General features: G+C 49.6%; 1 protein-coding gene and 1 long non-coding RNA gene across 2 annotated transcripts; one reads left to right on the top strand and one right to left on the bottom strand.

Moving 5' to 3' along the window:
* Positions 1-536: 536 nt before the first annotated feature.
* Positions 537-7535, bottom strand: LOC116410870 (zinc finger CCHC domain-containing protein 3-like). Its single transcript, XM_031902227.1, has 3 exons — positions 7140-7535; positions 5202-6158; positions 537-596 (listed from the first exon to the last, which is right to left on the bottom strand). The coding sequence occupies exons 1-3, from the start codon at positions 7533-7535 to the stop codon at positions 537-539; spliced, it is 1413 nt and encodes a 470-aa protein (XP_031758087.1).
* Positions 7536-10252: 2717 nt separating this feature from the next.
* On the top strand, positions 10253-13261 carry LOC116411084. The gene is made up of 2 exons (XR_004222827.1): positions 10253-10405; positions 12950-13261. It is a non-coding gene; the product is annotated as an uncharacterized LOC116411084 (long non-coding RNA).
* The last annotated feature ends 1037 nt before the right edge of the window (positions 13262-14298 follow it).

The raw sequence follows: 14298 nt of genomic DNA, 5'->3' as shown, positions 1-14298 counted from the left end.
CATTCCGGAGAAAGCAAAACTGTGATTTTTTTCAAATATTAAAATGATTTTATAAAAATCTGCTATTGGCTCTGCCCTGATTTGCCCTTGAAAAGATCTTGACCGTTTCTGCTGGAACCCACCGACATGCGCAGTTTTCCGTTTGCATTAACCCCCCCCCCCCCGGTCTCATCAAAGGGACGGCTACTTGGCTGTGTCGCTGTTACGTCCCCAGGAGGGAAAGACACAGAAGTGCACAACTGTTCCAATTGCCGAGGGCTGACGGCCGAGATATCTGTCACATTCGCACAGCGACGGGCGGGGGGGGGGGACAGCGGCGGGGGGAGAGGGACCCTTGCACAATTAATTGCTTTTATACCAAGCTGGTTTTTAATTATTTACTCCTTTTCATGGTGTGCCGCTGTCAGGCTTGGGCTTTCAGCAGCAATCTGGTTGCTAGGGTTTAATTATCCTAGCAACCAGGCAGTAGAATGGAAGAGAGAGGATCTGATCAGAAATATAGATTGATGAATAACAATGAAATGAAAGTCGCACGTTCAACCGGCGTTCAAATCAGCCGGGGTCAGTGACCCCCACAACCAGACGGCATTTTTAGTCTGTAGGAGGGAACAAGGCAGAGTAAGAAACAGTGTCGGAATGGGGGGTGAAGGGCCCACCGGGACTCCCGCCCCAGGCCGCGTCCCCTAACCCCCCCAGGGGCCCCCCCTTGAAGGGTCCCCTACCCGACGTCCTCCCCGAGCGAGCGTAAATTTAACACGTCTGGGGAGGAGCGGTCGAGCAGGGGGAGCGCTGGCAAGGGTCGGGTCTGGGACGCCGGGGCCCAGTCTGACCCTGGTAAGAAAGTACTGGTACTGTCCAAAAAATGCAAAGCATTTTAAAACATTTTCCACTGAACAATATGGCCCTGAAGGGCCCATAATAGGGGTAAATGGGGGCCCTGAGATGAATAAGTGTAATTCATGGGTCATAAAAGGGGCTGGGCTTGGAGAAGGGTGGGCAGGGTTTGGATCATGGGGGAGTGGCCATGCATTTGAGGGGCATGTGTTATTCATTAGGGCTATATATATAGTAGTAGGGTACTTATTGGGGCCCTGGGGGGGTGAGCCCTCATAGCTTAGTAGTACGGGGCCACATTGAGAGTGGCCCCTGGGTGTCAGGCTCTCTGGCGGCTCCTATAGGGCCCAGTCTGACAGTGGGGAAATAATCCCCTTCCCAGCAGTATCTCCCTCCCTGCCTCATTCATACGGAAGCTCCGCAGCTGCCATTCCTTCAGTCATTTATCATAATAATTGGCCCCGTGTGACAGGAGGCAATAAAAACACCTGTATTACACAGTGACAGTAACAGTGCCCCCCCCCCCCCCTGTTATTATTCATTTGTAGCATGAGAGAGAGCAAAATATATCCCTTCATATTCATACTGGGAATATAGATTTATTCCCTATATATATATATATAAGGTGTGTGAGTATTTTATCTGATATATTATGCTGTGCATATATTTATATATATATATCCTTCTCTCCATATGATCCATACAGCCCAGTCCCAGAGGCTATTATCTCCCCACTGCTACTATAGGCACCATCTCTCCCTACTATACCTGCTATCCCACAGCCCCAGTCCCTTCCCAGAGGCTATTATCCCCCCACTGCTACTATAGGCACCATCTCTCCCTACTATACCTGCTATCCCACAGCCCCAGTCCCTTCCCAGAGGCTATTATCCCCCCACTGCTACTATAGGCACCATCTCTCCCTACTATACCTGCTATCCCACAGCCCCCAGTCCCTTCCCAGAGGTTATTATCCCCCCACTGCTACTATAGGCACCATCTCTCCCTACTATACCTGCTATCCCACAGCCCCAGTCCCTTCCCAGAGGCTATTATCCCCCCACTGCTACTATAGGCACCATCTTTCCCTACTATACCTGCTATCCCACAGCCCCAGTCCCTTCCCAGAGGTTATTATCCCCCCACTGCTACTATAGGCACCATCTCTCCCTACTATACCTGCTATCCCACAGCCCCAGTCCCTTCCCAGAGGCTATTATCCCCCCACTGCTACTATAGGCACCATCTCTCCCTACTATACCTGCTATCCCACAGCCCCAGTCCCTTCCCAGAGGCTATTATCCCCCCACTGCTACTATAGGCACCATCTCTCCCTACTATACCTGCTATCCCACAGCCCCAGTCCCTTCCCAGAGGCTATTATCCCCCCACTGCTACTATAGGCACCATCTCTCCCTACTATACCTGCTATCCCACAGCCCCAGTCCCTTCCCAGAGGCTATTATCCCACTGCTACTATAGGCACCATCTCTCCCTACTATACCTGCTATCCCACAGCCCCAGTCCCTTCCCAGAGGCTATTATCCCCCCACTGCTACTATAGGCACCATCTCTCCCTACTATACCTGCTATCCCACAGCCCCAGTCCCTTCCCAGAGGCTATTATCCCCCCCACTGCTACTATAGGCACCATCTCTCCCTACTATACCTGCTATCCCACAGCCCCAGTCCCTTCCCAGAGGCTATTATCCCCCCACTGCTACTATAGGCACCATCTCTCCCTACTATACCTACTATCCCACAGCCCCAGTCCCTTCCCAGAGGCTATTATCCCCCCACTGCTACTATAGGCACCATCTCTCCCTACTATACCTGCTATCCCACAGCCCCAGTCCCTTCCCAGAGGCTATTATCCCCCCACTGCTACTATAGGCACCATCTCTCCCTACTATACCTGCTATCCCACAGCCCCAGTCCCTTCCCAGAGGCTATTATCCCCCCCACTGCTACTATAGGCACCATCTCTCCCTACTATACCTGCTATCCCACAGCCCCAGTCCCTTCCCAGAGGCTATTATCCCCCCCACTGCTACTATAGGCACCATCTCTCCCTACTATACCTGCTATCCCACAGCCCCAGTCCCTTCCCAGAGGCTATTATCCCACTGCTACTATAGGCACCATCTCTCCCTACTATACCTGCTATCCCACAGCCCCAGTCCCTTCCCAGAGGCTATTATCCCCCCCACTGCTACTATAGGCACCATCTCTCCCTACTATACCTGCTATCCCACAGCCCCAGTCCCTTCCCAGAGGCTATTATCCCCCCACTGCTACTATAGGCACCATCTCTCCCTACTATACCTGCTATCCCACAGCCCCAGTCCCTTCCCAGAGGCTATTATCCCTCCACTGCTACTATTCCCTTGTACTAAGCACAATTCAGCAGGAACAGCCCCCTAAGTTTGCTCATAGCCTGTACAGAGAGATACCATAAAACTATGGCACATAGGGATTCCCCTGTACTAAGCACAATTCAGCAGGAACAGCCCCCTAAGTTTGCTCATAGCCTGTACAGAGAGATACCATAAAACTATGGCACATAGGGATTCCCCTGTACTAAGCACAATTCAGCAGGAACAGCCCCCTAAGTTTGCTCATAGCCTGTACAGAGAGATACAAATGAAAAGGAAATAGCTGTATAGAAGCTGAGGGCAAAAGCAAATAGAGTCGCCCCATTCAGCTCACCAAGGACTTGAATCCCATTGAACATAAGTACAATAATATTTTTCTCTTGGCCTCGAAATGCTCTTTGGCTAAAATGGAAAAAGCACTGAACATGCTGAATCAGTTTGTGATCTGGCCGGTGGCCAATGCCGAATAATCCCTGGTAATGTGAGGACTGAGGTTTGTGTTTATCAGGAATTTTCTGCATTCTTTCCCCTCGGTTCGACCAAAGTCAAGAATTAAATTACAGACTGATTCTAACGAAGCTCAAAAGCCAATTTTTATTTTTATTCTGAAATTACATTTGTAGAATTCATGTATTTATAGGGAAACTTTGCTTTATGTACAAACTGTTTCTTTTATCTTTATTTCTTTTTGTTTGTTTTTAGCTTACTATAAGCCCAGAACATTCCCTCTCTGTATATTTGTATTTATACATATGGGTAGGAGGTGCCATAGTGTTTCCCTTAGACAGTACAGTATGGGGGTACAGCTTATTGTGTGCCCAGAACATTCCTTCTCTGTATATTTGTATTTATACATATGGGTAGGGGGTGCCATAGTGTTTCCCTTAGACAGTACAGTATGGGGGTACAGCTTATTGTGTGCCCAGAACATTCCTTCTCTGTATATTTGTATTTATACATATGGGTAGGGGGTGCCATAGTGTTTCCCTTAGACAGTACAGTATGGGGGTACAGCTTATTGTGTGCCCAGAACATTCCCTCTCTGTATATTTGTATTTATACATATGGGTAGGAGGTGCCATAGTGTTTCCCTTAGACAGTACAGTATGGGGGTACAGCTTATTGTGTGCCCAGAACATTCCCTCTCTGTATATTTGTATTTATACATATGGGTAGGGATTTTATTGGATAAAAACATTACAAAAGGCAAAATAACTTCACATTACAATAACATTAAACAAACACAAAAAGCTTTAAAATCAGAAAGAAACGGTTACATTTAGCACAGAGTTCCATTTACATTTAGTTACTCATTTCACTTGTTCTCTTAAAATCCATCTCAAGTCTTTTGATTTTTACATTTGCCATTTACTTGCTCCTCACCGGTTCTTTTGACCTGGAAACTTGGGGCTCCTGCTACTTCCTCTGGTCCCTCCACAATGTCATCCTCCCCCAGAGACCCCCACTCATCCTCTTGGTTTTGGCCTTTCTTTTTATTTTTCCTCCCTCTTGAAACCTCTTCACTGAAAACACTTTTCCTTTTTTCCTTCCTTCCTCCTCCCTTTCCTTTCCCAGTCTCACCGAAACCTCCTCTTCCTCCTCCCTTTCCTTTCCCAGTCTCACCGAAACCTCCTCTTCCTCCTCCCTTTCCTTTCCCAGTCTCACCGAAACCTCCTCTTCCTCCTCCCTTTCCTTTCCCAGTCTCACCGAAACCTCCTCTTCCTCCTCCCTTTCCTTTCCCAGTCTCACCGAAACCTCCTCTTCCTCCTCCCTTTCCTTTCCCAGTCTCACCGAAACCTCCTCTTCCTCCTCCCTTTCCTTTCCCAGTCTCACCGAAACCTCCTCTTCCTCCTCCCTTTCCTTTCCCAGTCTCACCGAAACCTCCTCCTCCTCCTCCCTTTCCTTTCCCAGTCTCACCGAAACCTCCTCTTCCTCCTCCATAACTGCAGCCCAGGATTTCCCTAACAAATCAAATCTGTTTTCTGTTTCTACCGCCATCTCTTTGGGCACAGCCTTTCTCTTATTTACTTTCTTTGAGTTTCCACCAACCACCCGCCAATCCTGTTTCTCCGCCCCTTGCTCCTCCCTCTCAGTGAGCTCCACCCCTTCCCCAGAAGTACTTCCTCCGTTCCCCAAATCTGTTCCTCCCTCAGTCCCCCTTTGCGCTGCTGCCTGAGTCTCCGGTCCCTCCTCGCCCCCCATACCCTCCCCCAGTTCCGCTAGCAGGTTTGGGCACTGTTTCTGGACGTTATGCCAGGCGTTGGGGCAATCCCGGTGTGCGTGGCCCAGTTTCAGGCAGAGATTGCACCTAATGGTGACACAGTCCTTGCTTGGGTGTCCCACCTCCCCACAAAAGGCACATTTCTGTACGGTACATTTGCCGGCCAGATGCCTATTGGAGCCGCATTTAAAGCAGACCCGGGGCTGGCCCACATAGAAACACACCCCCCTGTCCTTCCCTAGAAACAGAGAGTTGGGGAGATGTTTCTGCACATGGAGATGAGAGTGCAGTCTCACCTGGACCTTCCACCCCCCTATCCAAAAACCCTCTTCATCATAGATTCTCTTTAAAGGGGAGAGTACCTGGCACTGCCGCTTTAGCCAAAACATCACATCCTCCTCATTTATGGACTCGCTTTTAAAAATAATTGTCACATTTTTAACCTCCGGCTTTGAAACCGGAATAACCTCAAATCCGTTCCACACGTCCGAGCCCCTCTCTCTCTCATACCCCTTCCAAAATTCCTCCAGCCCCTGGGGCAACTTAAAGCTCAGGTCAAACTCCGTATCAGTGACAGTGACTAGGGCATAAACATCATCTGGGGTGAAACCCAGGGTCTCCTTGATCAGCCTCCTGGCTACGTATCTCCTGCCCGGGAACCCCTCTCTCCCCTGCACCCACTTAATCTTCACTACGTTCCTCCTCTTGCCCGGCTCTGCCACCTCAGTCTGGGGCAACAAAGCCCTCTCTGCCCCCCGCACAATCCTGTCTGCTGCCCCATCCCTGGTATCACTATTAGTAACAGCATCACTGTAAGATACATTGTCCCCTGTTCCACCAGCCCCCCCATGTACCCCCCTCTCCCCCCTCCCGGGAAATCCATCTCCTTTACTTCCCCCTCTTGAACCAACAGTTTTACTCACCCCATTCCCACTGCCACTCACCCCATTCCCACTGCCATTCACCCCATTCCCACTGCCATTCACCCCAAACTCACTGCCATTCACCCCATTCCCACTGCCATTTACCCCATTCCCACTACCATTCACCCCATTCCCACTGCCAATCACCCCAAACTCACTGCCATTCACCCCATTCTCACTACTATTCACCCCAAACTCACTGCCACTCAGCCCAAACTCACTGCCATTCACCCCATTCTCACTACTATTCACCCCAAACTCACTGCCATTCACCCCAAACTCACTGCCATTCACCCCATTCCCACTCAGAGAGAGAGTCTCTGTATGTTGGTGCAGGTCACATGGGGCAGTCTCTGTTACAGTCTGTGAAACTACAGCCTGCTGAGCATCCTGGGAAAAAGGAAAAGTCATTGCTGGTTTGGGCTTATGTGGCTGCTCCATTTGCTGGAAGCTCTCTCTATTCTCACACAGTTCTTGCCCGGGCCCGATTGCCCCCATGGTGCTGCCCATCTCCTGCTCGGTCTCCTCTAGTTCTTTATTAATAAAAGCCAATTCCCTTATTATCTCAGATCTCCTTCCCCCGTTACACAGTCCCAGATCAGCAGCCAAAAGCTCAATCCGTAGCTTTAAATCTCCCTCCTTTCTCTCCAACACAGACATTTTGTGCATAAAGTCAGTGATTCCCTCAGGCTGCGGCCTCTCTCCCCCTTCCCCCTCAGGCTGAGCCGCACACAGTCCCGGCTGCAATGCTCGGCCCTGACAGCCCAGTGAGTTAGTGGCAGGTACCTGTGGGCCGGCGGCCATGTTGGGCTCCTCACTCAGTGCACTTTCAGCAACTTCCATAGCGACAGGGCTCTCCCCCGCTGCTCCCGGCACCTCCATGCTGCCTCTCTCCTGCTCACCGGTCCCAGAGGTCATGGCGCCTGCTTCCTGTTCCTCCCAGGCCTCCGTCCCGCAGCTTCCCGCAGGCACGCCGGCCTGGATTCCCCGGGCAGACGCTCCCACACAGCCAGGTGAGCTAGTTTGAACTTTTCTAAGTGAGGCCTTACGTGCCGGTCGCTTCTTTCTTCCAATCAGCATAGCTTTCTGTGCAGCAGCGCTGTCTGTTATGGCCGCCGCTCCTGCAGCCCTCCTGCTAGAACCCAAGCGGGTCTCCACTCTCCTACCCGCTGGGTCACTCATCTTTCCCCTCATTTTTAAATTCCAGGGAAAGGGAAAAGTACTGAGCAAAAACCTTTCCCAAATACCCCCCCAGACCCAAAAAAGGGCCTGGGAGTTGCAGCAGCACACACCACCTGCTTGCTCTCAGTATGGGGGTGGAGCTTATTGTGTGCCCAGAACATTCCTTCTCTGTATATTTGTATTAATACATATGGGTAGGGGGTGCCATAGTGTTTCCCTTAGACAGTACAGTATGGGGGTACAGCTTATTGTGTGCCCAGAACATTCCTTCTCTGTATATTTGTATTTATACATATGGGTAGGGGGTGCCATAGTGTTTCCCTTAGACAGTACAGTATGGGGGTACAGCTTATTGTGTGCCCAGAACATTCCTTCTCTGTATATTTGTATTTATACATATGGGTAGGGGGTGCCATAGTGTTTCCCTTAGACAGTACAGTATGGGGGTACAGCTTATTGTGTGCCCAGAACATTCCTTCTCTGTATATTTGTATTAATACATATGGGTAGGGGGTGCCATAGTGTTTCCCTTAGACAGTACAGTATGGGGGTACAGCTTATTGTGTGCCCAGAACATTCCTTCTCTGTATATTTGTATTTATACATATGGGTAGGGGGTGCCATAGTGTTTCCCTTAGACAGTACAGTATGGGGGTACAGCTTATTGTGTGCCCAGAACATTCCTTCTCTGTATATTTGTATTTATACATATGGGTAGGAGGTGCCATAGTGTTTCCCTTAGACAGTACAGTATGGGGGTACAGCTTATTGTGTGCCCAGAACATTCCTTCTCTGTATATTTGTATTTATACATATAAGTAGGAGGTGCCATAGTGCTTCCCATAGACAGTACAGTAATAAGAAAGGAGGTTTATGCCATAAAACTGAAATTTCAATCAGGGACAGTAACAACATTGTAGGATATGGCAGTAGCAGTGAGGTGACAATTACACAGTACGTCCTGCAATACTGCCTTTAGCCAGCAGATGGTGTAGCTGATAGGGGTATTGTCCTCACTTGGCTAATTCTTTCTAAGATGTTCCAGCAGAGACAGAGAAAGGATCTATATTTACCCCCATCTGATCCCCACTTTGTGTTTGATAAACTGAAGAGAATGATGTATAATCTGTGCAAGGCGCTGCAGGAATGTGTCGGTGCTTTATAAATAATAGGGAATAAATAAAACAATAAATGTTCCTAAATATATTAATCAGATTGGTTTATTACATACAGTATCATATTCCTACATAATCTTGTTCGCTCTTATGACTTGGAGCTGCCATGTTTGCTCCATGAAATCCCGCCCACATTCCTAACTCCACCCATTGCTTGCCAGATATGAAAAACGAGTAAAAATTTGCTTATTTATGCCCTGGGTACCCCTGGAACTATAGTGGGGTGACTGTTACCCCAATGTTTCTATATATCTGTAACCTTGTTATGGGCTAAGGGGGCCCAGCCTGAAGGCCAGTTAGGGGGGGATTTGGGGTGAGTGCTTATTTGTGCCCTGGGTACCCCTGGAACTATAGCGGGGTGACTGTTACCCCAATGTTTCTATATATCTGTAACCTTGTTATGGGCTAAGGGGGCCCAGCCTGAAGGCCAGTTAGGGGGGGATTTGGGGTGAGTGCTTATTTGTGCCCTGGGTACCCCTGGAACTATAGCGGGGTGACTGTTACCCCAATGTTTCTATATATCTGTAACCTTGTTATGGGCTAAGGGGGCCCAGCCTGAAGGCCAGTTAGGGGGGGATTTGGGGTGAGTGCTTATTTGTGCCCTGGGTACCCCTGGAACTATAGCAGGGTGACTGTTACCCCAATGTTTCTATATATCTGTAACCTTGTTATGGGCTAAGGGGGCCCAGCCTGAAGGCCAGTTAGGGGCGGATTTGGGGTGAGTGCTTATTTGTGCCCTGGGTACCCCTGGAACTATAGCGGGGTGACTGTTACCCCAATGTTTCTATATATCTGTAACCTTGTTATGGGCTAAGGGGGCCCAGCCTGAAGGCCAGTTAGGGGGGGATTTGGGGTGAGTGCTTATTTGTGCCCTGGGTACCCCTGGAACTATAGCGGGGTGACTGTTACCCCAATGTTTCTATATATCTGTAACCTTGTTATGGGCTAAGGGGGCCCAGCCTGAAGGCCAGTTAGGGGGGGATTTGGGGTGAGCGCTTATTTGTACTCTGGGTACCCCTGGAACTATAGCGGGGTGACTGTTACCCCAATATTTTTTATATATCTGTAACCTTGTTATGGGCTAAGGGGGCCCAGCCTGAAGGCCAGTTAGGGGGGGATTTGGGGTGAGTGCTTATTTGTGCCCTGGGTACCCCTGGAACTATAGCGGGGTGACTGTTACCCCAATGTTTCTATATATCTGTAACCTTGTTATGGGCTAAGGGGGCCCAGCCTGAAGGCCAGTTAGGGGGGGATTTGGGGTGAGTACTTATTTGTGCCCTGGGTACCCCTGGAACTATAGCGGGGTGACTGTTACCCCAATGTCTCTATATATCTGTAACCTTGTTATGGGCTAAGGGGGCCCAGCCTGAAGGCCAGTTAGGGGGGATTTGGGGTGAGTGCTTATTTGTGCCCTGGGTACCCCGAGTTGCAGTTGGTCACCTGGGCGGCCTGGTTGCAGATCCCTGACCTGATTTACAGCCTCAGACAGAGTTGATATTATCTATAGAACTGTCTCTTTCCCTCTCTTTAAGGCTTCCTCCAATCCAATAAGCAGCTGGCTGTCGGGTCACGGAGCCGAGGGATTGGAACAAGAGCAGATTAGTAAAAGCTTCAATGGAACCCTTCAGATATGTTGGGGCAGAGAATGAAAGGATCTGAGGAGCAGTCGAGCTCCTACGTGAGACGCTCGGGATGGTGAGGACTGAATTTAATTTCGGAGAAAGCTGAACAGGACACTGAATTTCTAAATTAGATTTTTCAGCTGACAAAGGAGAAGATCCATCTCCTGATTACTGGGCCCTGTCAGGCGCGAGAGTCACCTTGGGTCGCTTTGTCGTTACGTAGCCGCCAATTTGATTGTATAGAGACCCATTACATTAGATTTTCCATTATTTTCTTGTGTAACGAGAGTTGGGGGAAATGTTCCAGTTATTTGATTGGCTCCAGACTGACCCCTGTAGAGGTACAACCCATGTGACTTTCTACAAGATCATCTAGACCTGGTCCCTCATTCTCTGATTGGGTATAGTTGGGTTCATTTCAATCAATGTTCTACCAATCTAATTGGCTAGTAGCTGGTCAAGCCCTATGTGTCCTAATACTCTTGGCTTCAAGTTGGTCTATTCCTGTGCAAGTACCATTGGCTTCAGGTTGGCCTAACCCATTGAATGTTGTTATGGTCGTGATTGGCTGGTCTAGTCCAGGGAATGTGCTTATACTACAGGTTGGTCTAGCCCAGTGGTTTTTAAACTTTTTGGATCCAGTCCCCCCCAGATAATTGGCTACAGCACCCCTTAACTCATACAACATCATTGTATCAGCCATTCCATCACCTTTCCAACAATATTTTGGAAAGTAAATAATTGTTGACCACAAAATTTTACTCTAGTTGACTTTCAAACTGGGCTTTGTCCTACCTTGGGGGAACAGCCTCAAAGTACCGGAACCCCTGGTCTTGCCATTAGTCTTTATAATCTGATCGGCTACTATAGGCACCATCTCTCCCTACTATACCTGCTATCCCACAGCCCCAGTCCCTTCCCAGAGGCTATTATCCCCCCACTGCTACTATAGGCACCATCTCTCCCTACTATACCTGCTATCCCACAGCCCCAGTCCCTTCCCAGAGGCTATTATCCCCCCACTGCTACTATAGGCACCATCTCTCCCTACTATACCTGCTATCCCACAGCCCCAGTCCCTTCCCAGAGGCTATTATCCCCCACTGCTACTATAGGCACCATCTCTCCCTACTATACCTGCTATCCCACAGCCCCAGTCCCTTCCCAGAGGCTATTATCCCCCCACTGTTACTATAGGCACCATGTCTCCCTACTATACCTGCTATCCCACAGCCCCAGTCCCTTCCCAGAGGCTATTATCCCCCACTGTTACTATAGGCACCATGTCTCCCTACTATACCTGCTATCCCACAGCCCCAGTCCCTTCCCAGAGGCTATTATCCCCCCACTGCTACTATAGGCACCATCTCTCCCTACTATACCTGCTATCCCACAGCCCCAGTCCCTTCCCAGAGGCTATTATCCCCCCACTGCTACTATAGGCACCATCTCTCCCTACTATACCTGCTATCCCACAGCCCCAGTCCCTTCCCAGAGGCTATTATCCCCCCACTGCTACTATAGGCACCATCTCTCCCTACTATACCTGCTATCCCACAGCCCCAGTCCCTTCCCAGAGGCTATTATCCCCCCACTGCTACTATAGGCACCATCTCTCCCTACTATACCTGCTATCCCACAGCCCCAGTCCCTTCCCAGAGGCTATTATCCCCCCACTGCTACTATAGGCACCATCTCTCCCTACTATACCTGCTATCCCACAGCCCCAGTCCCTTCCCAGAGGCTATTATCCCCCCACTGCTACTATAGGCACCATCTCTCCCTACTATACCTGCTATCCCACAGCCCCAGTCCCTTCCCAGAGGCTATTATCCCCCCACTGCTACTATAGGCACCATCTCTCCCTACTATACCTGCTATCCCACAGCCCCAGTCCCTTCCCAGAGGCTATTATCCCCCCACTGCTACTATAGGCACCATCTCTCCCTACTATACCTGCTATCCCACAGCCCCAGTCCCTTCCCAGAGGCTATTATCCCCCCACTGCTACTATAGGCACCATCTCTCCCTACTATACCTGCTATCCCACAGCCCCAGTCCCTTCCCAGAGGCTATTATCCCCCCACTGCTACTATAGGCACCATCTCTCCCTACTATACCTGCTATCCCACAGCCCCAGTCCCTTCCCAGAGGCTATTATCCCCCACTGCTACTATAGGCACCATCTCTCCCTACTATACCTGCTATCCCACAGCCCCAGTCCCTTCCCAGAGGCTATTATCCCCCCACTGCTACTATAGGCACCATCTCTCCCTACTATACCTGCTATCCCACAGCCCCAGTCCCTTCCCAGAGGCTATTATCCCACTGCTACTATAGACACCATGTCTCCCTACTATACCTGCTATCCCACAGCCCCAGTCCCTTCCCAGAGGCTATTATCCCCCCACTGCTACTATAGACACCATCTCTCCCTACTATACCTGCTAGTATTAGTTCCGGCTGCTGTACATACTGACTTATACAGCAGCTCGGTTGATAGAATTCAGTTTACTTTTAAAACCATGTTAATGGGTGTTTGACTTTAAGAAATAAATGAATCCTTTATAAAGCAGATGATTTAATATAAATTATACTGAAATGGAAATATTCTCAGCAGCCGCAGAGCATCGAGAAGAGGAAATCGTTTGCTGCGGAGCCGCCTGCAGTCGTCTCACAGGGAGCGGAAGCCACAAGTTCAGCGCTGAGAAGAAAGTTGGTGACACAGGAAGAGGTGACGAGAGATCAAGGTGAACAGAAAGAAGCAGCAATGTTTCCCTAACGATCAGAGATAAATAACGAATGAAAACATCAAGAGCAGATAATAACAACTCCTTAATTATCTAACAGGGAGCAGTCCTAAGAGGGGTTTATCTTTATTGGTTCAATTATATCATGTGACACATACAGATAGCAGCCAGTTAGGGGGGATTTGGGGTGAGTGCTTATTTGTGCCCTGGGTACCCCTGGAACTATAGCGGGGTGACTGTTACCCCAATGTTTCTATATATCTGTAACCTTGTTATGGGCTAAGGGGGCCCAGCCTGAAGGCCAGTTAGGGGGGGATTTGGGGTGAGTGCTTATTTGTGCCCTGGGTACCCCTGGAACTATAGCGGGGTGACTGTTACCCCAATGTTTCTATATATCTGTAACCTTGTTATGGGCTAAGGGGGCCCAGCCTGAAGGCCAGTTAGGGGGGGATTTGGGGTGAGTGCTTATTTGTGCCCTGGGTACCCCTGGAACTATAGCGGGGTGACTGTTACCCCAATGTTTCTATATATCTGTAACCTTGTTATGGGCTAAAGGGGCCCAGCCTGAAGGCCAGTTAGGGGGGGATTTGGGGTGAGTGCTTAGTTGTGCCCTGGGTACCCCTGGAACTATAGTGGGGTGACTGTTACCCCAATGTTTCTATATATCTGTAACCTTGTTATGGGCTAAGGGGGCCCAGCCTGAAGGCCAATTAGGGGGGATTTGGGGTGAGTGCTTATTTGTGCCCTGGGTACCCCTGGAACTATAGCGGGGTGACTGTTACCCCAATGTTTCTATATATCTGTAACCTTGTTATGGGCTAAGGGGGCCCAGCCTAAAGGCCAGTTAGGGGGGGATTTGGGGTGAGTGCTTATTTGTGCCCTGGGTACCCCTGGAACTATAGCGGGGTGACTGTTGCCCCAATGTTTCTATATATCTGTAACTTTGTTATGGGCTAAGGGGGCCCAGCCTGAAGGCCAGTTAGGGGGGGATTTGGGGTGAGTGCTTATTTGTGCCCTGGGTACCCCTGGAACTATAGCGGGGTGACTGTTACCCCAATGTTTCTATATATCTGTAACCTTGTTATGGGCTAAGGGGGCCCAGCCTGAAGGCCAATGGAAGCCCCGCCGGTCCCGCCGCTCTATAATCCAAGCCACATGTTGGCAGGAGCGGCGCTGCTAGATTGCAAGCTCAGCTTATGGACATAAACATTCCTGG

The sequence above is a fragment of the Xenopus tropicalis genome, chromosome 5 (assembly GCF_000004195.4).
Source record: "Xenopus tropicalis strain Nigerian chromosome 5, UCB_Xtro_10.0, whole genome shotgun sequence".
In the NCBI taxonomy this organism is placed as follows: Eukaryota; Metazoa; Chordata; class Amphibia; order Anura; family Pipidae; genus Xenopus; species Xenopus tropicalis.
The sequence above is the reverse complement of the archived record's forward strand: the minus strand, read 5'-3'. Positions and strand labels throughout refer to the sequence as shown.